General features: G+C 53.3%; 1 protein-coding gene across 1 annotated transcript; it reads right to left on the bottom strand.

Annotated features, from left to right (window-relative positions):
• Window positions 1-1627: 1627 nt before the first annotated feature.
• Window positions 1628-24589, bottom strand: Gramd1a (GRAM domain containing 1A). The gene is made up of 19 exons (XM_069998594.1): window positions 24451-24589; window positions 18087-18297; window positions 17974-17994; window positions 17624-17708; window positions 17426-17529; window positions 17223-17318; window positions 15617-15697; window positions 13521-13633; window positions 11723-11873; window positions 10835-11033; window positions 9340-9483; window positions 7527-7645; window positions 6993-7135; window positions 5520-5623; window positions 4462-4635; window positions 4260-4347; window positions 2749-2856; window positions 2530-2650; window positions 1628-2088 (listed from the first exon to the last, which is right to left on the bottom strand). Exons 1-19 carry the CDS (start codon window positions 24456-24458, stop codon window positions 1996-1998), a joined length of 2163 nt encoding a protein of 720 aa, XP_069854695.1. The 5' UTR covers window positions 24459-24589; the 3' UTR covers window positions 1628-1995.
• Window positions 24590-24854: the final 265 nt, after the last annotated feature.

Raw genomic sequence — 24854 nt, 5'->3', positions numbered from 1 at the left:
TCCTTCCTTCCTGGGGTTTGAACTCAGGGCCTGTTGGCTGCCGTCCCCAAGCTCTCCCTCTACCACTGTAAGCCACAGCACCACTTCTGGTTTTCTGGTGGTTCACTGGACGTGAGGCGCAGGGACTTTCCTGCAGATCCTCAGATCTCAGCCTCCAGAGTTGGGATTACAGGCGGGAGCCTCCAGCACCTGGCTCAATCTTTGGTTTTCTACAGCAAGAAACTGCGGCTGGGGGAAGTTTCTCCCTCCCCGAGGGGTCAGGTAGCTGGCCTGGCCAGCCCAGCACTGATGGCGGCCGCCTGTCTCCTGGCAGGACAGGGAGTGGGTTGGCAAGTTCACGCTGGGGGATGTGAGACTCTCAGCTCGCCAATGCTGGATGGGTTACAGTCCCAGAATTCCCTTGGCCCAGCCAGGCCAAGGGCAAAAGGAACCAAGATGTGGGGGAGGGGGAGGGATGGCAGGCCCAGGGCAGAGGGGCCCAGTGCCAAGGACACCACACCACACCTCCTAGCTCAGGCACTTAATCCAGCACCTCCTGAGCTGTGGAAAATAACCCTGAGGACGAACCAGACCTTTCTCCGGGGCGGGGTGGGGGATGGTAGGTGGAAACACAGCTTGCATGGCCTGGGGGCGGGAGAGAGGGGGGCACCCACCCCTGGGCTGGAGGTCACCAAGTTACTAACATGCTGCTGGTTCATCTTCTAGGGGGTGCGGGGAGAGGGGGAGCATTGAGCACTATCCCCAGTTCACCGGCATGGGCAACCGAGGCACACAGCTCTGAGGGTAGAAAGCCGGCTCTACCCTCCTCTGCCACCAGTGATTCACTCCCTTCCGCCATCCCTAAAGATGATGCTTACAAGATGGAGGCTGTAGTGTACACCTGTAATCCCAGCTACTCAGGAAGCAGAGATCTTCAGGGTTGTGGTTCTAAGCCAAGCTGGGGCAGGAAAGGCTGTGAAACTCTTATCTCCAATGAACCAGCAAAAAAAAAAGCCCGAGGTGTCTCTTGGACCCCTGCCCAGGCAGGCTTTGAACAGATCTCAGCCTCCTGAGTAGCTGGGATTACAAGCGTGAGTACCAGTGTGTGGGGCAGAAATAACATATTGTCAGTGCTGGAGCTTCTTGGCACAGCCATTATGTATGAGTTTCTTTTTTTTTTTTTCCCCTCTCAATTTCTCTAAAATAAGCTTAACTTTTTCGAGTCTGTTCTGGGCCTATTATCGGGAGCTACATTTGCTCACACAGGCCTTGAATTATTCAAGCCTTGAATTTCCACAATTGTAGCTTTCTTTTCCTTTTTTCTGTGCCTGTCCTGGAGCCTGAACTCAGGGCCTGGGCGCCACCCCTGAGTATGGTTTTGTTTTTCCTCCAAGGTGGCGCTCTACCCCTTGAACCACAGCCATCCCTTGGAGCTATTTTATGCCTCACAGGAGATAAAGAGTCTCATGGACTTTCCTGCCTAGGCTGGCTTTGAACTGCAATCCTCAGATCTCAGCCTCCTGAGTAGCTAGGGTGACAATTGGGGAACCCCTGATGCCCGGCAAACTGTGCCTTCTTCCCACCACCCCAAGATCGAGCATGACGGCCATCCTCCCCCCATTCCTGGGACCCCGAAGGCAAAGCCACAGCCATTTCTAACCCTTTATTAGAGCTCTGTGGCCCCAAATAAATATAATACATTATTAACCCCAGAGCTGAGGCACGCGGGTACCCGCGGGTACTCCCCCCACCCAGCCCCTCCAAACCCCAGCCGGGTAAAATAAGTTAGTCAGGGCCTGCCAAAGGCCAGGCCAGCTCTCCAACTGGGCAGGCCGGTTGCATTCGGTTCTGTGGCTCCCTGCTTCTGCATGGCCCCCATGGTCGGGCCACTAGGAGGGGCGGGCGGGGAGTTGCAGCCCTCACACTGTGCCAGCAGTGGCGGCCAGGGGGTTCACTCTGTTGTGTGTTGTGTCCTTCTGTCCATTTTGGAGGTGACGGCTGTTGGGCTGGAGGCTCTCAGGAGAAGCCATCATCCGTCTGCGGCTGCGGGTCCAATGGAGGTTCCGAGACAGAGATGCCCTGCTGCAGTTTCTCCAGGGAGAATTTCATCTGCGGGGAAGAAAGTGGGGGTGAGCTCATCCCAACACTCCCTGGACAGCTAAGCCCCCTGTCCCCCTGTCCCCCTTCATCTTCCCAAAGACAGCAGAGGCTGGTGGCTCACACCTATAATCCCTGCTCCTCAGAAGGCTGAGCTTGGAGGATCACTTTTTTACTCAAGGTTAGCACACAGCTTCACTTCTGACTTTCTGCTGGTTCACTGGAGGTAAGAGTCTCACGTCTATACTAGCTGGGACCCATAATCCTCAGCTCTCAGTCTCCTGAGTAGCTGAGATTACAGGCATGCGCTACATGCACATTCTTTTATGTCTCATTAGGAAAACCACCCAACCTAGAGACTGATTCTTCTATTTTACAGCAGGGGACACAGAGGCCCAAAGAGCAGAAGCATCTGAACCCCAGGGTCCCACGGCTCTCCCCCCCGGCCTATACCTCATCCAGGAGCTCCACAGAAGCTCTGAGAATCTGCCTCCATTTGTGCACCTCGACGCTGTGGAACTGTTTTTGGAGGGCCAGGATCTCAGCCCACTCCGCGGCCGTCTGGGGGAATTTCCTGTGCGGGACGGAGGGTCTGAGTTGCGCCACCTCGGTTTCCCCCACGATGAGCACTGACTCCCCCTCCTCGCCCCTAAACCCCCTCCCACTACTTACCCCTTGGCTAGAGCCAGGTTGTGCCAGGATTGGAACGTGTGAGCTGTCCGCTCCAAGGACCACAGACGGTAAAACAGGAGTACATTGAGGGCGATGAGGACGATGAGGCTGAGGATGGGGAATCCGAGGTGAGGAGTTTGGGGGGTCGGGGGAGGGGGCCTCAGTCTCCCTCCCCCAACCCCAATACAATCAACACTTGGCCCTTTTCAGCGGCATGAACTGTAGCTCAGAGAGGGTGAGTTATTTGCCTAGGGCCACACAGCCCAGAAGCAGAAAAGCCAAGGTTTTCACCCAAACCCATCTGGGGGGAGGGGGAGGGGGAGTAGTAAGGGGGCTTCTGGGAGGATGAAACACACAGAGGGGAGGGTGGGGAGGGGGGACCCTACCTCACACAGATCCTGGAGTAGCAGCAGGGAAGACGGGAAAGCAAAGAGGTGAGTGCCAGCCAGCCCTCCTGCAACCCCAGAGGCAGATTCCAACCAGACTACTGAAACTGCTGGTCTCGGGGAAACTGAGGCCCAGTGTAGTTGAGGGTATGAAGTTGAGGGGTGCTTCCAGCCTAGGGAATCTGACTCGTCTTCCCTCAAAGGACCCTGACTTTGCCAGGTACCCCCGATCAGGTACCAGTATAATCCCAGCTACTCAGGAGGCTGAGATCTTGAGGATCACAGTTCGAAGCCAGCCCACTGGATAGGAAATTCTGTGAAGCTCTTTTATCTCCAATGAACCAGCAAAAAAGCCTGAAGTGAAGGTGTGGCTCAGCCTTGAATCAAAAAAGCTCAGAGACAGCGCCTAGGCCCTGAGTTCAAGCCCCGGGTCTGATCTGGGGGCCTTACCTCTCTCCATTCACCTGACTCTTTTTCTTTCTTTCTTTCTTTCTTTTCCAGTTCTGGGGCTTGAACTCAAGGTCTTGGGTAGCTTCCCTGAGCTTCTCTGTGCACAAAGTTAGTGCTCTACCACTTGAGCCACAGCGCCACTTCGGGTTTTCTGGTGGTTTATTGGAGGTAAGAGTCTCACGGGGCCTTTTCTGCCTGGGCTGGCTTTGAGCCTCGATCCTCAGAGTAGCGAGGATTTCAGGCGTGAGCCATCAGCGCTCAGTTCACCTGGCTAATGCTGCATGCTCGAACCTTGTTCCTCTAGCCCTGGGTATGAGGCTAGACCAGGCTTCGCTGGGTACCCTGGCCCATCTCAGAGGGCCAGAGCTCTCATTGGCTGGCACTCTACCACCTGAACCACACCTCCAAACCTACTTTTTCTGTGCCAGTCCTGGATGCTATCCCTGAGCTTTTTCCTTCAAGGTTGGTGCTCTTACCACTTGAGCCACAACACCACCACTGCTCCCGCAATCTCCACCTTCTACAAGACAAACTGAGCAACTATTACATAGGGCGCTCTCCAGGGTGTTTGCAACATCCTGTGAGGCTGGCCAGCCCCTCTTCCCGGGTGAGCAGAGAGGCCCAGAGAGGCCCAGCACTTATCCGAGGCCACACAGCCCAGCTGCCGGTACTCACACAATGCTGATAAGAAACAGGGCGCTGGAGATGCCTGCCCCAGGACCCTGGTCTATGGGTGGTTCTGAGAAGCGGGAACTGAGGGAGCCTATGGGAGAAAACAACTCAGGGTTAGCACAGCATCCCCACCCCCACCCCCTCCACCCCCCCACTAGGTCCCTCTGCCCTCCCAGCTCCTCCATCTGTCCTGACTGAAACTCACCCGAGGTGTGCATGCCAGCCCGGGCACAAGGGTCAGTGTCCGGGTGCTGGGGCCCGTCTCCATGTCCCCTCCAGCTCAGGGGGCGCTTCCGCCTCCGGAGACCAGACAACAGTCCCCGAGTGTCCTTGCCACCTTCCTCCAGGGACAGCTTCTCCGCCTTGGCCAGCTCTCGCTCTGTGTGGGTCAGAGAGAGAAGAGAGAAAAATCCTTCAATGGCCGTGTATAGTAGCGCACACCTGTAATCCTAGCTACTCAGGAGGCTGAGATTGGAGGATGGTGGTTTTGCAGCCAGCCCAGAGAAGAAAAGTCCATGAGACTCATCTCCAAGAAACCGTTGAACAAAAAGCTAAAATTGGCCGGGCGCCAAGGGCTCACGCCTGTAATCCTAGCCACTCAGGAGGCTGAGATCTGAGGATCGCAGTTCAAAGCCAGCCCTGGAGAAAGACCATGAGACTCCTATCTCCAATAAACACTCAGAAAACTGGAAGTGGTGCTGTGGCTCAAGTGGTAGAGTGCTCGCCTTGAGCTGAAGAGCTGAGGGACAGTGTCCAGGCCCAGAGTTCAAGCCCCATGACTGACAAAAAAAAAAAAGCTAAAAGTGTAGGTGTGGCTCAAGTGGTAGAACACCAGCCTTGAGCAAAAGAAAAAAAAAGACTAGAGCATGTGGTCCTGAGTTCAAATCCCAGTACTGGCACATATAAAATAAAGAAAGAAAGCCAGGCATTGGTGGCTCACACCTGTCATCCTAGCTACTCAGGAGGCTGAGATCTGGGGATCATGGTTCAAAACCAGCTTGGGGAAGGAAACTCTGAGACTCTTATCTCCAATAAACCACTCAGAAAACCGGAAGTGGCTCTGTGGCTCAAGTGGTAGAGCGCTAGCCTTGAGCTGAAGAGCTGAGGGACAGCGCCCAGGCCCAGAGTTCAAGCCCGAAGACCAACAATAAATAAATAAATAAATAAATAAATCTAAAATAAATAAAAAGAAGGTTCTGATGTCTGTCCCCAGCCAAGCCATCCCCCCCCCCCCCCCCCCCGCGCTGGTCTGTGATCGCCTACCAAGATGGTGGAAATATTCTTCAATGCCACTCCAGGTATTCTTCTCAATGAGCGACTTCACCAGGCTCCATGGCTGCTTCCGGTAGCGGATTTCTGAGGACACCCTGGTGACACAGAACAGGATCCAGGGGTGAGGACGGGGGGCTGCTGTTCCCCACCCCCTGTAGGACCCTCCTTCCCAGGACTCAAAGGCCCCTTTGTCACACACAGGCAAAATGGGGGCAGGGGTTCTGTTGACCTGCCCCAGTGGCTTTTCTGGACCCCCACTTCTCCCCTCTCTGGTGCCCACAACACTCGCTGGCTCGACTCAGCCCCCCAAGCCTCTTCCCCACCCCCCCCGCAGTCCTATATGGGGATGGGTATGGTGGGGTTCAATGTGTTCTCCATAGTCTCCCAAGGTGGTCAAGATGGCAGCTCATCCTGCCAGAGGCTCAGGACAGATGACCGTGAACTTGGTGCTGCCCCCCGCCCCATGCCTTCCTATCAACTCACCATAAAGCTAATCTCAGCTGGCTGTTGGCTCCACTTACAAAACTTAACCAGAATCCAACTGCTCTCTGTGTGTGTGTGTGTGTGTGTGTGTGTGTGTGTGTGTGTGTGTGTGTGTGTGTGTGTGTGTGTGTGTGTGTGTGTGTGTGTGTGTGTGTGTGTGTGTGTGTGTGTGTGTGTGTGTGTGTGTGTACTGGGACTTGAACTCAGGGCCTAGGTGCTAGAGCTTTCTCCCTCAAGGATGTAGCTCTACCAGTGAATTCCACTTCTGGCTTTTGGGTGGTTCATTAGAGATAGTCTCACAGCCTATCTTGCTCTGGATGGCTTCGAACCACTATCTTCAGATTTTAGCCTCCTGAGTAGCTAGGATGCCAGGTGTGAGCTACCGGCATCCAGTTTACATCATCTTTTTCTTTCCAGCCAATTTCCCACTATTAAGTCTGAGCGCTCTGAGACCTGAGATTTTGTCTCTAGGGTCTGGAATATGTGGATCACCTAGTAGATGCTCAATAAACAGCTGAACAAATGAATCTCTCACTGAGAACTCCAACACCCTCTGCTGGGAGGTGGTTCCCTCAGGACCCTCTGTCTCCCCTTTGCTATTCAGAGGGTCCCACCATTCTTTTTATTTTTGTGCTGGTCCAAAGGCATAGCTGAAGACCTGGGTGCTGTCCCTCAGTTTTTTTGGTTGTTTTTTTTTTTCTGTTGGTCGTGGGACTTGAACTCTGGGTCTGGGCTCTGTCCCTCAGCTCAAAGCGAGTGCTCGACAGCTTAAGCCACAGCGCCACTTCCAGTTTTCTAGTGGTTATTGGAGATCAGAGTCTCCCGGACTTTCGTGCCCGGGCTGGCTTTGAACCGAGATCCTCGGATCTCAGCCTCCTGAGTAGCTAGGATGACAGGCAGTGAGCACAGCTGGCAGCGTTGGGAATCAAATGGGGGTGAGGCGAGGAGGGCACGGGGTAGCCGGGCCTGGCTGTGGCTCACCGCAGCCGGGCCTTGTTCCGGGCCAGGCCCAAGATGCAGTAGCGATGCACGGTGTAAAAGTAGTCCTGGTAGGGAATGCCCTGCGTCAGCACCTGGGAGTCCACCACGCACCCGCCGGCCTGCGGGCCCCGGCGGAACAGCGTCTGCAAGGACAGGAAAAGGGAGGGGGGAAAGGTCAGGGCCACTGCACCCGAGCCACCACCACAGGGCTGGCCAGGGCTGGCCAAGCTGGCCAAGCCACCGGGCCCTGTCCCGGGCTCCCCTCCAAGCCCCACCCACCCCACCCAAGCTATCACCCAGCCACTGGCCAGACTGCCTCCAGGCCCCGCCCTCCCCTGCCAAGCCACGCCTTTCCCTCCCAAGCTATCACCCTGCCCAACCCACCTCCAAGACCCCGCCCCTGCCTCCAGGCCCCGCCCTCCCCTGCCAAGCCACGCCTTCCCCTCCCAAGTATCACCCTACCACTGCCCAACCCACCTCCAAGACCCCGCCCCTGCCACCAGGCCCCTCCCTCTTCCCACCGGCCCCGCCCACCTGCGTCTCCACCACAGAGGCACTCTTGGGGCCCAGAGGGTTGCTGATGGGAATGGTGTAGGTCAGGACCCGACGCTGGTGGCACTTTGCATCCCCGCTCCAGGGGTTCAAGGTCACATCTGGAGAGGAGAAAGGAGCAGAATGAGAAAAATATTCTCTGTTCTCTGGCATCCATGCTGTAGGAGGCTGGGCCTTTTATTTTGTCTGTCCTGGGGCTTGAACTCAGGGCCTGGGTGCTGTCCTTGAGCTCAAGGCTCTACCACTTTGAGCCACACCTACACTTCTGGCTTTTTTTGCCGACCTTTCTGCCTGGGCTGGTTTGGAACTGTGATTCTCATAGCTCAGCCTCCTGAGTAGCTAGGATGACAGGCGTGAGCCACCAGTGCTGGCAGCCTTTTAGTTTTTGGGAGGGCCTGGACGTCAGTTCTCTGTGGACTTGCCGCTGCCCACCGTCTTCATGTCCCCACTTTGCTCTATGTTACATGTTTCTTCTAAGGAGTCTGAAAACTTTCCCTCTGCCCAGACTGGCTTTGAACCATGATCTTCAGATCTCAGCCTCCTGAATAGTTGGAATTCATGCTCAGGCATGAATCTGAGCACTGGGCTAAAAACTTTAAACAGGAATGATAGTTCTGGCTAAGATCTCTCTCATCCCAACATTTCTGGTCTCTCCAGGGTCTACCTCACCCAACCCCTCAGTCTCAGTTTTTCTTTTTCTTTTTTTTTTTTGTCGGTCAGGGGGCTTGAACTCTGGGCCTGGGCGCTGTCCCTCAGGTCTTCAGCTCAAGGCACATGCTCTACCACTTGAGACACAGCGCCACTTCTCATTTTCTGGTGGTTTATTGGAGATAAGAGTCTCATGGACGTTCCTGCACGGGCTGGCTTTGAACCACAATCCTCAGATCTCAGCCTTCTGAATAGCTAGGATTACAGGCGTGAGCCACAGGCACTGGGCTCAATCTGTTTCTTTCTCTGAACAAGTCCCTGCTTCTCTCCAGAGTATCAGACCAGAGAACATGGAACACATTTCCCTGGACCCCTCACTCTTATGGGGGACCCCCACCTTCTCTTGCTCACAAGTGGCCCCATATAAAACTACAGGATATAAGAATGCTCTGTGAGGGATGAGAATGTGGCTTAGTGGTACAGTGCTTGCCTCGCATGCATGAGGCCCTGGGTTCGATTCCTCAGTAGTACATAAACAGAAAAGGCTGGAAGTGGCACTGTGGCTCAAGTGGTAGAGTGCTAGCCTTGAGCTGAAGAGCTCAGGGACAGTGCCCAGCCTTAGAGTTCAAGTCCCATGACTAACAGAAAAAACAAAAAAAAGAATGTTCTGTGAGCCGGGGCGCTGGTGGCTCACACCTGTCATCTCAGCTACTCAGGAGGCTGAGATCTGAGGATCATGGTGCAAAGCCAGCCCAGACAGGAAAATCTGTGTGAGACTCCAATGCACCACTAGAAAACCAGAAGTAGAGTTGTGGCTCAAAGTGGCAGAGCAAAACAGCTTGATCCTTAAGCAAAAGAGGTCAGAGACAGTGTCCAGGCTCTGAGTTCAAACCCCATAACCAACCAAGGGGGAAAAAAAATACCTTTATGGAACGTTTGTGTGTGTGTGTGTGTGTGTGTGTGTGTGTGTGTGTGTGTGTGTGTGTGTGTGTGTGTGTGTGTGTGTGTGTGTGTGTGTGTGTGTGTGTGTGTGTGTGTGTGTGTGTGTGTGTGTGTGTGTGTGTGTGTGTGTGTGTGTGTGTGTGTGTGTGTGTGTGTGTGTGTACCCCAACACAGTGATTTTTCAGGGAAAGCCCACAATACTGACCTGTGAACTTGCTCTGCTTCAGGAAGCCCTGCAGGAAGGGCGAGTCGGAGAAGAGCATCTGCTGAAGCCGCTCAGCACCCACGTGGAAGACCGAGTTGATGAGGAGCCGGCCAGAGAGGTCAGGAAGCAGAGCGGCCAGGTCAGCTGGGAGACGCACACAAGGGGGAGGGGAGGCCCTCAGTATTTGGGGTCTCATTCGTCTCTCTCTCTCTCCCTTACCCTCTCCCCCTCTCTCTCTCTTTCTCTCTCCTCCTCCTCCTCCTCTCTCTCTCTCCCTCCCCTGTATCTCTCTTTGAGCAGACCCAACTTTCTAGAGCACAGAGCACTATCCAGCCCCTCGGATACAGGATTGGTTGAAAGTGACCACATTGTCCCTTCAGCCAGCCAATCAGGGCCACATAATGATGGTTCTGGGTGGGAGCACACACACACACACACACACACATCATCCTGGCCAATTACTTTCATGTGATCATAAGGTGGCCATGGGATTGGACCAGAAGTGTGGGTGTAACCCAGGCTGGACCAATCAGCCATAGCGATTGGCTCAGAGATGAGCTCCTTCTCCAAGAGGAACCAATCAGAGCCAACTCTAGGGGATGTGGTTTGGGTTTTTTTGTTTTGTTTTTGGCTATAGCCACTGGCAAAAAGCCCGGGGCTTGGGCTTGCCCTGTCTCAGTTAGAATAAAGGGTACCCCAAAATTAGATGGCACAGAGAAAATTAAAAACAACACAATAATTGGCTCAAGAGCTCTAGGCATACTTTACAAATTCATTTGCTTTTCTTAACAATCCTATGGATATAGGATCTTGAACTCAAAGCTTTACACTCTTGCTTGGTTTACTTGCTCAAGGTTCACATTCTACCACACCGCCACTTCTGGCTGGTTCACTGGAGATAGGAGGCTCAAGGATTTTCCTGCTCAGGCTACCTTTGAACCACGATCCTCCTGAGTAGCTAGGATTACAGGTGTGAACCACCAGTGCCCAGCCATGGAGTGATCATTATTAAGGGCTACCTCCATTTTTCTGGATGAGGGAAAAAAAAAAATCAGTGTTCAGAGAGGTTAAATCATGTTCACATCACAGAATGAGGGAGACACACGAGCCAGGATTTGCACCCCAGTGTCTGCCTTTGCTGTTTTCTTTTCTTTTCTTTTTTTGTTGGGCATGAGGCCTGAACTCAGGGCCTGGGCGCTGTCCCTCAGCTCTTCAGCCCAAGGTGAGCGTTCTACCACTTGAGCCACAGCGCCACTTCCGGTTTTCTGGTAGTTCACTGGAGATGAGTCTCCCGGACTTTCCTGCCTAGGCTGGCTTTGAAGTGGGATCCTCAGATTTCAGCCTCCTGAGTAGCTAGGATGCCAGGCGGGAGCCACCGGCGCCTGGACTTGCTCCTTTTGTGTTTGGAGTCTTAACAAGGCACCATTTAACCCTCATAAGTAAAGTTTGCCCTGGGATAACTGAGATAAAAAGCCATTCGGTTCCCGCGCCTCACCTTCCTCCCCCGTGGATGAAGAGGAGTTGCTCGTGTCTGTCAATAGCTCGTCTCTGGGCAGCAGATCCAAGGGGCCCAGGGCGCTGAGGTTCTCGGGTGGGGCGGGCTCTGTACTGGGGGGCTCTGTGACTGGCGTCACTGTCTGACTGGAGGAGGCGTCTGGCTGGCTGTCCGTTTGCTCTTCCTTGTCTTCCTCCACCTACACAGAAGGCTTCATCTGTCCCTTCCAAGTTCCTTATAAGGCCCACCCTAGCGCCCAGCTTCTCAGCCAGTCCTGGGGCTTGAACTCAAGGCCTGGGCACTGTTCCTGAGCTGCTTTTATTCAAGGCTAGCACGCTAACAGTTGAGCCACAGTGCCACTTCTGGCTTTTACTGTTTCTGTGGTACTGAAAAATCGAACCCAGGACTTCATGCATGCTAGACAAGCACTCTACCACTGAGCCACCTTCCCAGTCCCCTGAGGAGTTTTTATTGGAGATAATCTCACAGACTTTCCTGTTCAGGCTGAGTTTGAACAGTGATCCTCAGATCTCAGCCTCAGGATGACAGGCATGAATCACCAGCGCCTCAGCTCTTCAGCTCAAGGCTAGCACTCTACCACTTGAGCCACAGCACCACTTCCAGCTTTTTTCTGCTTATGTGGGGCTGAAGAATCAAACCCAGGGCCTCATGCATGCGAGGCAAGCGCTCTACCACTGAGCCACCTTCCCAGCCTCTCTTTCCCCTGTTTCGTCCATGTCTTTTCCTACTACATTCATTTTCTTGCCATCTTCCTAGCTCCATCTGTTCCCCGCCCACTCCTGCCCCTCAATGATGCTCCTCTGTTCTGGCCTCTGTCACTGGGCCCCTAATTCCACTGTCACCCCATGAGTGCCCCTTCCTGCTCACCCCATGGTCTGCGTCACTGCTGGCTCGGGAAAGGTTGGGAGTGACTCGGCCACGACGTAACCCCACGGGGCTGGGCTCCTGGCTGCGGTCGGTGGCCCCGGAAGGAGCGATGTCACTCAGAGCGATGACATCTCCCACCTCCTTGGGGCTGCTGCGGGGGGGGAGAAAGAAGGAAGTGACACTTCTGCTCCTTGAGACACTACATAGCTTTTTGGGGAGGGGTTGGGGGGGTGCCAGTCCTGTGGCTTGACCGGGCATGGCCTGGGTTTGTTGCTATGCGTTTTTTTGCTCAGGGCTAGTGCTCTTCCACTTCTGGCTTTGTGATGATTCACTGGAGATAAAAGTCTCATAGAAGTCAGGGGCTGCAATAGCCAGGATATGGAAACAACCCAGATGTCCCGCCACAGATGAATGGACCCCAAAATTGTGGCATCTATACACAATGGAATATTACGCAGCCATTAGAAAGGACAAAAATAATGGCATTTGCAGGGAAATGGATGGAGCTAGAAGAAATCATCTTGAGCGAGGTAAGCCAAGAGCAAAGAGACAAACGGCACATGGTCTCCCTGATAAGTGGATGTTAAATCCAAAATGTTAGGTGATACGACAAAATTAGGAGGACTTAAGAAACAAAGAACTTCCACTCATCTGGTTGAATCACTACTAAATAACTCCATGCTGCTGATCACATGTAGGGTATATATGTGTACACCGGAGGGAAGCCAGGAGGATGACACAGAACTAGAGGGAATCAGGGAAAAACATACAACAGCGGAACCCATCAGCTGCACTGGACATTGACCAAAATGAACTAAGCAACTCAGTGGCAGCGATGGGAGGGAGGGAACAAGTGGGAAAGAGGGAACAGCTGATGCTATGCAAAAGAAATGTACATATCACCCAATGTGGAAGAAATAACTGTATTGCAAAGCTCATAGAACTTATAAATGTTATAGACCATGATAGACAATTTGCTCCATGAAAGTTAGAATGTGTTTGTGACTTTAACTGAGCATCACTATCCCACAGTACTGTGAAATTTGGGAAGTTATGTAACCACTTAATCACCATAAAAAATTTGAAGAAAAAAAAAAAGTCAGATGCTGGTAGCTCATGCCTGTTATCCTAGCTACTCAGGAGGCTGAGATCTGAGGATTGTAGTTCAAAAGCAGTCCAGGAAGGAAAGTCCATGAGACTTCAATGAACTACTCAGAAAAAGCCAGAAGTAGCCGGGCGCTGGTGGCTCACGCCTGTAATCCTAGCTACTCAGGAGGCTGAGATCTGAGGATCGCGGTTCAAAGCCAGCCCGGGCAGGAGAAACCGTGAGACTCCTATCTCCAATAAACCACCAGAAAACCGGAAGTGGCGCTGTAGCTCAAGTGGTAGAGCGCTCGCCTTGAGCTGAAGAGCTGAGGGACAGCGCCCAGGCCCAGAGTTCAAGCCCCACGACCGACAAAAAAAAAAAAAAAAAAAAAAAAAAAAAAAAAGAAAAAGCCAGAAGTGGAGCTGTGGCTCAAGTGGTAGAGTACTAGTCTTGAGCACAAAGAAGCTCAGGGACAGCACCCAGGCCCTGAGTTCAAGCCCCAGGACTGGCAAAAAAAAAAAAGAGTCTCATAGACTTTCTTCCCAGGCTGGCTTTGAACTGTGATCCTTAGATCTCAGCCTCCTGAGTAGCGGATGACAGATAGGAGCCAACAGTGCCTGGCCCCATTCAGCCTCTTGAGTCTATCCAGGACTCTAGGAGGTCTGCACACAGCGCCCCCGTTCCCAGAACCGCCACGCACCACCGACTCACCCCAGTCCATTGAGCTGCAAAGGGCAGACATAGTCTTCATCTTCGCTGGTGAGACCCAGCTCCGAGCCGTAGCATTGATGGACCAGGTGCCACAGTTCCCGGGGACTCAGTGTCTGCACACACAGGACAAGATGGTAGAAGGTTGGCTTTGCTCCTTGTGGTTTTCTTTTTTCTGTCTTCTGCCCAGGCCAGTTTTTTTCTAGCCAGGTTGCCTTTCAAGTCCTTTGTCCAAGCAGTTCCCATGGTGTCCACAAGAGGGCAGCATGACTCCCTGGCCAGAGCAAAAAATGGAGGCCCAGGAAGGGAGAAGCCATGGATTCAACTCTGAGATTCCAATGCGGTCAAGACTGTGGGAGTGGCCATGATCCCAAGGTCTAAGCAGTTCTGTCCAGCGCCCCACTGTGACCCCAACTATTCCTCCAGGCATCCTCAGGACCCCCAGGGGCTCTGGGTCAACTACAGTCAGAATGGCAGGATGACAACAGGACACAGTTTTAACTGTCAGGAGCCCCAACAGCTCTATGTACTGAGCCCTTAGGAAAGGGAGCGGGGAGAGAAGACATTTCTCACACACGTTCTACAAAGCTCATGCTGAGAGCCGGTGCTGGTGGCTCATGCCTGTCATCCTAGCTACTAAGGAGTCTGAGATCTCGCAGATCAGAGTTCAAAGCCAGCTTGGGCAGGAAAGCCTGTGAGACTCTTATCTCCAATGAACTTCCAAAAAGCCAAAAGTGGATCTGTGGCTCAAGTGGTAGAGCGCCAGCATTAAGCAAAAAAGCCAAGCAAGCCAGGCACCAGAGGCTCACGCCTGTCATCCTACCTACTCGGGAGGCTGAGATTGGAGGATCACAGTTCAAAGCCAGCCTGGGAAGGAAAGCCTGTTAGACTCTTATCTCCAATCAACTACCAAAAAAAAAGCCAAAGTGGCATGTTCCCCCTGCGGAAGTTAGATCTAAAACACACTGGGACATGATGAATTACATAGGATACTAGATACTCCAAAAGAGATCTAAAACACACTGGGACATGATGAATTACACAGGATTCTAGATACTCCAAAAGAGGATATAGTCTTAGGAGAGAATCAGAAAGGCGCAATACCCAAGCGCCTCTTCATATTTATATAATATACATACTGAAATGAACTCCAAAGAGATGAAAACAAAGGATTTTTAAAATTTGTTTTCTTCTGATGACTGTATTCTCTACCTTATATACAGTGCATTCGCGTGCACATTTGTGGGTGGATGGGGGGAGGCCACAGAATCCGAGGAAAAAGGGTGAAAAAGTACAGCAGTGGAGCGCTGTGGACATTGGTGAAAGTGAACTATGCAACTCGTGGGCGGAGATGGGAGGAAGGGCAGGGGAGGTAATGAGGAAACAAGTGACACTGCGAAAGGAATGTACTTACTACCTGAAGTATGTAAATGTAACCACAGTGTATCTCACCTCTAAAATAACAATCCAAAGCTAAAACAGGCCGGGCGCCAGTGGCTCACGCCTATAATCCTAGCTACTCAGGAGGCTGAGATCTGAGAATCGCGGTTCAAAGCCAGCCGGGGCAGGAAAGACCGTGAGACTCCTATCTCCAATAAACCACTAGAAAACCGGAAGTGGCGCTGTAGCTCAAGTGGCAGAGCGCTCGCCTTGAGCTGAAGAGCTGAGGGACAGCGCCCAGGCCCAGAGTTCAAGCCCTATGACCGACAAAAAAAAAAAAAAAAAAAGCTAAAACAAAAAGCCAAAAGTCGAGCTGTGACTCAAGTGGTAGAGCTCCAGCCTTGAGTACAAAAGTTCAAGGACAGGCTGGGCGCTGGTGGCTCACGCCTGTCATCCTAGCTACACAGGAGGCTGAGATCTGAGGATCACGGTTCAAAGCCAGCTTGGGCAGGAAAGTCCCTTAGACTCTTATCTCCAATAAACCACCAGAAAACTGGAAGTGGTGCTGTGGCTCAAGCGGTAGAGCACTAGCCTTGAGCTGATGAGCTGAGAGACAGCACCCAGGCCCAGAGTTCAGGCCCCACGACCGCCAAAAAAAAAAAAAAAAAAAGGTTCTGTTGGCACCCCAATCCCTCTGCCCGGGCCTTACCCGCACCCACCTTTTCCAGTAGCGCATTCTGCCAGAGGCGGAAGATGAGAAGAAAGCAACGGTCCCGGGCCCCAAAGGAAGTGAAGAAATGCTGGAGAGGGGATGGGGGGAAACACACAGCCGAGTGAGGGGAGACCCCCAGCCTCAGGCAGCCCACGACCACCCCCGATCTGCACCGCCACGGGTGTCTCTACATTCCTCCCACAGAGCATTGATCCTGTGCCTGGCCCTGTGCTAGGTGATGCTGAGCCCTCACTGGGAAGAGGACACACTGGACCTTCCTCAGAGCAAGCCAGGTTCGAAGCCAGCCCGGGAAGGAAAGTCCGTGAGACTCTTTATCTCCAATGAACCACCAGAAAACTGGAAGTGGCACTGTGGCTCAGGTGGTAGAGCGCCAGCCTTGAGTGAAAAAGCTGAGGGACAGCACCCAGGCCCTGAGTTCAAGCCCTAGTACTGGCACAAACACACACACACACAAAGAAGTCTGCTGTGGCCTTTTCCCGTCCTTCCTGTTTCCTGTTGGGCCACTGGGGTGACATGAGCAATCTTGTCATGAGGACACTTGGATAGCATGGAGGTGCATGCCTATAATACCAGCAGTTGGGAGGCTGAGGCAGGAGGATGTCAAGCTGGAGGCCAGCCTAGGCTACATAGATCTAGATCTCGTCTCAAAAGATCAAGTTGCAGCTGGGCGCTAGTGGCTCATGGCTGTCATCCTAGCTACTCAGGAGGCTGACATCTGAAGATCATGGTTCAAAGCCAGCCCAGGCAAAAGTGTCTCTGTGAAACTCTTTATCTCCAATGAACCACTCAAAAACTGGAAGTGGGGCCATGGTTCAATGGGGTAGAGCATTAGCCTTGAGTGGAAAAAGCTCAGGAACAGCACAAGGCCCTGATTTCAAGCCCCAGGACCAACTAAATAACCAACTAACTAAGATCAAGTTGCTCAGTGGGAGAGCACTTGCCTTGCATGTACAAGACCCTGGGTTTGAGTCCAGCACTGTGGAAAGAAGTAGGAAGGGGATGGAAGGGAAAATCAAGAGGAGGGAACATCGGGGGATGGAGGGTGGGGAACTGCTGAGGGGCGGGGGGGCCTGGGGTGCTGGATCGATGGACAGGAATGATTTTTCCAGCCATTATGATCCCCTGATCCTGATGTTATTTTTTGTTTGTTTCTTCCTGGGCCTGGGGCTTGAACTCAGGGCCTGGGCATGGTCCCTGAGCTTCTTTTGCTTCTTCAAGGCTGGTACTCTGCCACTTGAGTCACGGTGACACTTTCAGCTATTTCTGAATAGTTTGATTCTCATGGGCTTTCCTGCCTGGATTGGCTTTGAACCTCGATCCTCTTGATCTCAGCCTTCTGAGTAAGTAGGATTACAGGTGGGACCCACTGTCACCTGGTTGATTTTGATGCTTGCTGGAGGGGGGGTGGGGGAGATGGGGGGTGGGGGGTGTTACTTCTTGTAGGGGCCAAGAAGGCTGGAGTCTCTCCCACAGAGAGATTCAGGTCAGAGGTGATGGGGGCCGGGGCCCTGCCAGGGGTTCGAAGAATAAAAGAAGTGGCCAGAGGTAAGAGGGGAAGTGGGGGGGGGGCCCGCCGGGTCCTCGGGGCTCACCTTCTCACTTTCTGTACAGATTTGGATGGCGTTGGGGATCAGCTTCGCTGTTTTTTCCTTCTTGAGACAAGTCACTTCTTTCAACTGGATGGAAATCTGCAGCCAGGAGATCAGAAGCAGACAAGAGTTCTAGGAACCCCACCCCACACCCTCATGCCCCATCCCCAGGCACCCTCTCCTAGTCCCAGACCACCCAGGCTCACCGTGGTCTCCCAGCGGAAGATGTTACTATAGAAACAGATCCAGTTCTCGGAGAGGTAGAGGCGGCCCTGCAGCAGGATCTCGCGCTGCAGAGCGCAGGAGTAATCTGAGAGCAAGGAGAGGGGAGAGGGCGTCAGGCAGGGGCACCGGAGGGTCACCCACAGGCAGGTGGGCTGGTCCTGGGGTGCCCCGGTTCTCACCCACAATGAGACGCTCCGCTTCAGGAAGTTTGCTGAACAGTTTCCGGAAATCTTCATTGCGTTGTTTATACGTGGGGCTGAGCATCTAAGGGAAGTAAAGTCTGAACCCCAATCCAGTCCCAGAGACGGGCGCTGGTGGCTCACACCTGGAATCCCAACAACTCTGGAGGCTGAGATCTGAGGATCGTGGTTTGAAGCCAGCCCCGATAAGAAGGTCCATAGTATGATTAACCCTGGTCTGCGGACCTCTCTGCCCACTCTGCTGCTGACTCCTGTAGTCCAGGGCTCCCACCCAGCATGTGATCCCTCGCTCCACACCCTCTGACACCCACTTCTGCCCAAATACTCACGCTGTACCAGCTCTGCATCTTCTGCAAGAAAAAGAAGGGGGGTCAGGATGAGCCAAGCACCCCCTGCCATCCTCCCGGCCAGCTGCGCACCCCCAGCTGGCTCCCACACACACCTTGCTGTTGCGGATGAAGTTCCGGCCTCCCAGGCTCTGGGTGCTGGGGGTTCCAGGCACCCCACTCTTTTCTGAGGAGCTGTCTGACCCTTTCTCCACCATGCTGCCTGCTTCTGGCTCCACAGGGGGCCGGCCTGGGGGCAAAAGCTGCAGCCGCTTCCGGAGAGATGGGGAGCTGTTTGGGGTGCTCCGACCAGAGTGGGGCGTGGTGCTGTGGGCAGGGGAGGAAGAGGGTTAGAGGGGGAACAGGTTTGGGAGTGAGTGGGCTCAGGCTCACCCATCAATCAGCCCATGGATTCTCCAGCTACCTATTCATCCATTCACTCAACCATCCACTATGCATCCATCCACCATCATCCACCATCATCCATGATCATCCATTATCCATCATCCATCACCCATCCACCACCATCCATCCACCATCCATCATTCATCCTCCACCATCCATCCATCCACCATCATCCATCCTCCACCATCCATCCATCCACCATCATCCACCATCATCCACCATCATCCACCATCATCCATTATCCATCATCCATCATCCATCCACCACCATCCATCCACCATCCATCATTCATCCTCCACCATCCATCCACATTCATCATCCATCAACCATCATCCATCCACCACCATCCATCCATCATCCACCATCATCCATCATTATCCATCCATCCACCATCTATCATCCATCCACCATCCATCCATCCATCATCCATCATCATCCATCCACCATCATCCTTATATCATCCATCCATCATCTAGTCACCATTATCCATCCACCATTCATAATCCATTCATTCATTATCCACATAACCACTCACTCATCCACTTATCTACTCATTCATTCATGCATCCATCTACCCACTACCCATCCATTCATCTATCTATCTACCTACTCATCCATCCATCCATACATCCATCTACCCATGCATGAACTAATCTATCTACCTATCCATCCATCCACCTATGCACTCACCACCCACTCATCTACCTATTCATTCATCTATCCACCCACCCATCCATCTACCTATTTATTCATCCATCCACTCACCCATACATCTAACCATCCACTTATGCATCCAGCTATCCACTTACCAGTCCATCCAGTCATGCAGCCATCCATCCATCCATGCATCCATTCATGTATACATCCATCTATCCACTCATCAATCCATCCGTCCATCCATCCATCCATCCATCCATCCATCCATTCATGTATATATCCATCTATCCACTCATCAATCCATCCGTCCATCCACTCATTCATGCAGCTATTCATCCACCCACCCACCCATCCATCCATCTACCCACCCATCCATCCACTCATTCATGCATGCACGCATGAATCCATCCATCTACTTACCAACTCACCAATCTATCCATCCACCTATCCATCCATCCACCCATCTATCCACTCATCCATCCATCCACCCTCCATCCATCCATACAGCCCTTCCTCCCGTGTCCATCCGCCCTACTTCACATCCTTACACTGCAACCCCAGAGCAGCTTCCTTAATGTGTCAGTGTCACTGTCACTTCATGAGGCACCCAGAGCATGACAAACCCAGGTCCTCATGGGGTTGTCTCAAGGGGCACAAATCAACACAGATGCCATTTGCTTCTTAAAAAAATAACTTGCTGGCCAGGTGCCAGTGGCAGCTAGCTACTCAGGAAGCTGAGATCTGAGGATCACAGTTCAAAGCCAGCCTGGGCAGAAAAGACCATGAGATTCTGATCTCCAATAAACCACTAGAAAACCACAAGTGGCGCTGTGGTTCAAGTGGTAGAGCGCTCCCCTTGAGCTGAAGAGCTCAGGGACAGCGCCCAGGCCCAGAGTTCAAGCCCCATGACCAACCAAAAAAGAAAAGGAAAAAAAAGCCTAATTCACGTATACAACATACATCTATAAAAGAATGACTTTCTAACTCAATTACTCAAGCTAATTGTAGTTTTTTTTTCTGTCTTTTCTTGTTCAGTACTGAGGAACTGAACCCAGGACATTTCACTTGCTAGGCAAGTGCTTTGCCACTGAGCTACATTCCCCAGTCCCAGTTATTTAACCTAAAAACCCCTCCTTCCCTCCCTCCATATATATTTATGTTATTTTTTTTTTTTTTGCGGGGTGGCCTATGGTTTTGTGAGCCACACCACCACGTCTGGCTTTGTGGAGGTTCACTGGGGATAAGAGTCTCATAGACTTTTCTGCCTCGGCTGACTTGGAACCATGATCCTCAGATCTCAGTCTCCTGAGTATCGAGGGTGGCGTCTGCCCAAATCCATATAATACACTTGAGCAACTGAACAAATGGCGGTGCCAGCTGCAGCTGGCAGGAGCAGAGACCATCAGATAGGGCACCTTCCCTCAGAGAGCACCGAGGCACACGTTAAACAAACAGAACACTCAGTGATAACTGAGCAAACACAAGTGTCCTACGGGCTGTGGGGTGAGACTAGGGAATTTGAAGGAGACCTTGCCGACTCCTTATCAGCACCTCTGTCAAGTCCCGTGTGATTAATGCTATTATTCCGTAAACAACCTTGTGCAATCCCTACTGTCCCCATCTCCATTCAAGAGAGGGGAGTGAGGCCAGGCTTTGGAGCTCACGCCTGTAATCCCAGCTACTGAGGAGGCTGAGATCTGAAGATTGCCGTTTGAAGCCAGCCTGGACAGAAAAATCCATGAGACTCTATCTCCAATGAACCAGCAAAAAGCCAGAAGTGGCAGTGTGGCTCAAGTAGTAGAGCACCAAACTTGAGCAAAAAATAAAAGGGGGGGAGGGAAGAAAGCTAAAGGACAGTGCCTGTACCCTGAGTTTAAGTCCTAGTACTGGGGTGCATGTACACACACACACACACACACACACACACACACACACACACACACACACACAAAACAAGCACTGGAAATAGAACTGAGTAGTAGAGTGCTGACCAGCAAGCAAAAGATCCTGGCTTCCAGCCATCCGCAGCAGAGCAAAAAACAGATGAATCCACGAAGGAACAAACTGAAGAAATGCAGGTTTTTGGATCGCCCTCCCACCCCCCACCCGGGCCCCCTGTTCAGCTTCTCTATCAGAGTCTTGGGCCCAAGAGATTCTCCTAAACGTTCAAGTGTGAAGAGGCAGACAACCGGAAACAGAGATAGCTCCTTCAGCTGCAGAGTCTGCAGAGGCGAGCCTCCCCAAGCCAAGTGAGGACAAAGAACAAAGTTGGCAGAGAGAGAGAGAGAGAGGGAGAAAGAGAGAGAGGCGGCTCTAGGTTCAGGAACACCAAGTTCAGGGCCAGAGCTGAGCTTGACAGAGCCGGGGAAGCACGAAGGGGTCAGCCAGGACGGGAGAGGAGAAGAAAGGAGGGGGCAGCTCACGCCTGTCACCGCAGCTACTCAGGAGGCTGAGATCTGAGGATCACGGTTCAAGGCCAGCCCAGGCAGAAAAGTCTGTGAGACTCTCATCTCCAACGAACCACCAAAAAAGGCAGAAGGTGACAGAGCGCCAGCCTGTCAAGGATAGTACCCAGGCCCTGAGTTCAAGTCTCAGTACCAGCACAAAAAAATATATAGGAAAGGGAGGAAGGGAGGGAGAGGGGGAGGGCCTCATGCCACAAGCCCGTGAACCCCAGTTTGGAGTCTGGCTCCACCCCCTTCCCCTGCCTCATTGGGTCTCTCTGACCTGAAACACAGTCCTGCCCTTTCTCTATAAGCCCCAAGTGTAGGGACAAGGCCACCCCAGGGCAGGTTCAAGCCCCCACACTGTCAGTTTTTGCTGTTGGGCAGGACTAGGAGGAAGTGTGTTGAGGGCTCACGCAGGAGCCACAGGGCAGCCTGACGCAGCCAGCCGTGGCAGGGAAGGGAGGGCCGGAAGCTGTGGCAGGGCCAGGACCGTTACAGGGCGGGGACTTGGAAGAGAATGAGGTTCTGCCACAGCAAATGCTTCACCTCAGGCTTCCTGGACCTGACAACGGTCCCCCCACCAAGCTGGCCCATGCCGGAGAGGGGCAGGGGCAGACACCCGTGTGCAAGAAAGAGAATGCCAGTGTGCCATCTTGGAAAACTACCTTTCTCTGTTGGGTGCTGGTGCTCATGCTTATAATCCCAGCTACTCAGAAGGTTGAGATACAAGGATCGTGGTTTAAAGCCAGCCCAGGGAAGGGAAGTCCATGAGACTCTTATTATTTCCAATGAACCAGCAAAAAGCTGGGAATGGAGCTGTGGCTCAAGTGGTAGAGCACCAGCTTTGAATAAAAAAAATACTATTGGAGGGACTGGTACTGTGGCTTAGTGGTAGAGTGCTTGCCTAGCATGCATGAGGCCCTGGGTTCGATTCCTTAGTACCACAGACACAGAAAAAGCCAGAAGTGGTGCTGTGGCTCAGCTCATGTGGCAGAGCGCTGCTAGCCTGGAGCAAATGAAGCTCAGGGACAGTGCCCAGGCCCTGAGTTCAAGGCCCAGAACCAACAAAAAATAAATAAATAAAATAAAAATAAGAGGCAGTGTCTAGGCCCTGAGTTCAAGCCCTAGGCTGGACTGGCACAAAATAAAAATTAAAAAAAAATCAGGAGAGAGGATCTTTGGTTCAGAAGGGACCACAAAGGGTCTCGCACACACAGAAAAGCCTGGGTACCCCACAATGTCACCGCTGGGAAATTCCCCACAAGGATGGAATTTGAAAAACAATCAAAGCCAGGGCTTTCTAAGCTGCACACACACGTGTGTGAGACACTTCTGTGTCACAAGGGGACACACAATATAGATTTTTTATTTTTTTTGGTCGTGGGGCCTGAACTCTAAACCTGGGCGCTGTTCCTCAGCTCTTCAGCTCAACGCTAGCACTCTACCATTTGAGCCACAGCGCCACTTCTGGCTTTTCTGCTTATGTGGTGCTGAGGAATTGAACCCAGGGCCTCATACGCGCAAGGCAAGCACTCTTACTACTGAGCCACCTTCCCAGGCCTGGATTTTTACATATGACTAAATGATCATTTCTGGGGTAAGACACAGGCACGTAGGTGACACGCAGAGCCCCGGTGGTATGCATACACACCACAGCCATAAAGCCACACATACTCGTGACCCACAGCCCACCACATTTGCAGCCACTGGTGGAAGTTTTATGGGGTTTTTTTGGTGCGGGTCCTGAGTCTTGAACTCAGAGCCTGAGCACTGTCCCTGAGCATTTTTGCTCAAGGCTAGCACTCTACCACTTGAGCCACAGCACCACTTCTGGCATTTTGGGTGACTAATTGGAGATAAGAGTCTCACAGACTTTCCTGCCTGGGCTGCCTTTGAACCATAATCCTCAGATCTCAGCCTCCTGAGTACTTAGGTTATAGGTATGAGCCACTGGCACCAGATAAGATTTCTGTGTCCCGGGGCTGGGAAGGTGGCTCAGTGGTAGAGCGCTTGCCTTGCATGCATGAGGCCCTGGGTTCGATTCCTCAGCACCACATAAGCAAAAAAGAAAAAAGCCGGAAGTGGCGCTGTAGCTCATGTGGTAGAGTGCTAGCCTTGAGCTGAAGAGCTGAGGGACAGCGCCCAGGCCGAGTTTAGGCCCCACGACCGGACCCCCCCCCCAAAAAAAAAAGATAAAAGAAAAAAAAAGATTTCCATGCCCCTTTTATGGTTTTTTTTTTTTTCCTGGTTCATTGGAGATAAGAACCTCATAGACTTTCCTGCCAGGGTTGGCTATGAACCACAATCCTCCAGATCTGAGATTACAGGTGTGAGCCACCGGTGCCTGGCTTTACCTGGTGCGGTTAATGATACCTGACTGACACAAACAGCCTCAGACACAGACCGACTCCATCTAAGCCATCATCAGACATAATTTTGTACTTGGGAGCCACAAATGGGGTGGGACACGTCCCTCCTCTCACACGCACACACACGCACACTGGCACACACAGGTAATTGAGCCTAATCCACCAGACCACGGTAAATTACACACCCACCCCTGGGCTCACCTGCTCACAGCCGATCACAATGGAGACACACAGTGGGGTGGGGGGCCACAGACAGGCGCAGAGACCCCCCAGGCCCTGGCCCCCGCCCCGCCAAGCCCCCTCCCCACCCCTCCCGGGCCCTCAGCCAGGGCGGATGGGGTGGGTGGGAGGGGACCCCCCCAAGGCCTGGGCTGACTGGGGGGTGGGGAGGAGGTGTTGGGGATCCAAGGACACCCGCCCCCCCCCCGCAGGTGCCCACCCCGGGCTCCCAGGCCTGGGACCCCCCCCTCAAACGCCGAAGCCCCCCCCCAGCTCTGGCACCCCGCCGTCTGCGCCCCGGCACTCCGGGGTGTCCCCGCAGGCACCGGCTCCGGCTGCACCCCGGGGTCCCCGGCCCCCTCCCCCCCGGCCCGGATCCTTACTCGAACATGGGTGCAGCAGGCCGGGCGCGGGCCGCGCGGGACCGGGCAGGCAGGGCCGAGCTGGCGGAGCTGGCACCCCACGCGGGCGCGGGCCTCGCCCCCCACCCCGTCCCGGCCCGACCCCGCCGCCGCGCGCACAAAAGGCCCGGCGCCGCCGAGGCCTGCGCCGGCCACCGCGACTCCCCCGGAGCCCGCCCCGTCCCGCGCGTCACGACGCCGCCCCCGGCCCGGGAGGGGCGAGGGAGGCCGGGCCTGGCGGGAGAGGCTGCCGGGAAGAGAAGGGGGGGGAGCGGGCCGGCTGACGGACAGGCTGGCAGGCGGACAGACAGACAGGCTGGCGGACAGGCAGGCAGAAAGGCAGGTAGACAGACAGACAGGCAGAGAGGCAGGTAGACAGACAGGCA

The sequence above is a fragment of the Dipodomys merriami genome, unplaced genomic scaffold, assembly GCF_024711535.1.
Source record: "Dipodomys merriami isolate MVZ:Mamm:240054 unplaced genomic scaffold, mDipMer1.0.p SCAF_52, whole genome shotgun sequence".
NCBI classification, from domain to species: Eukaryota; Metazoa; Chordata; class Mammalia; order Rodentia; family Heteromyidae; genus Dipodomys; species Dipodomys merriami.
Note: the sequence above shows the minus strand (reverse complement) of the source record. Positions and strands in the feature narration are given on the sequence as shown.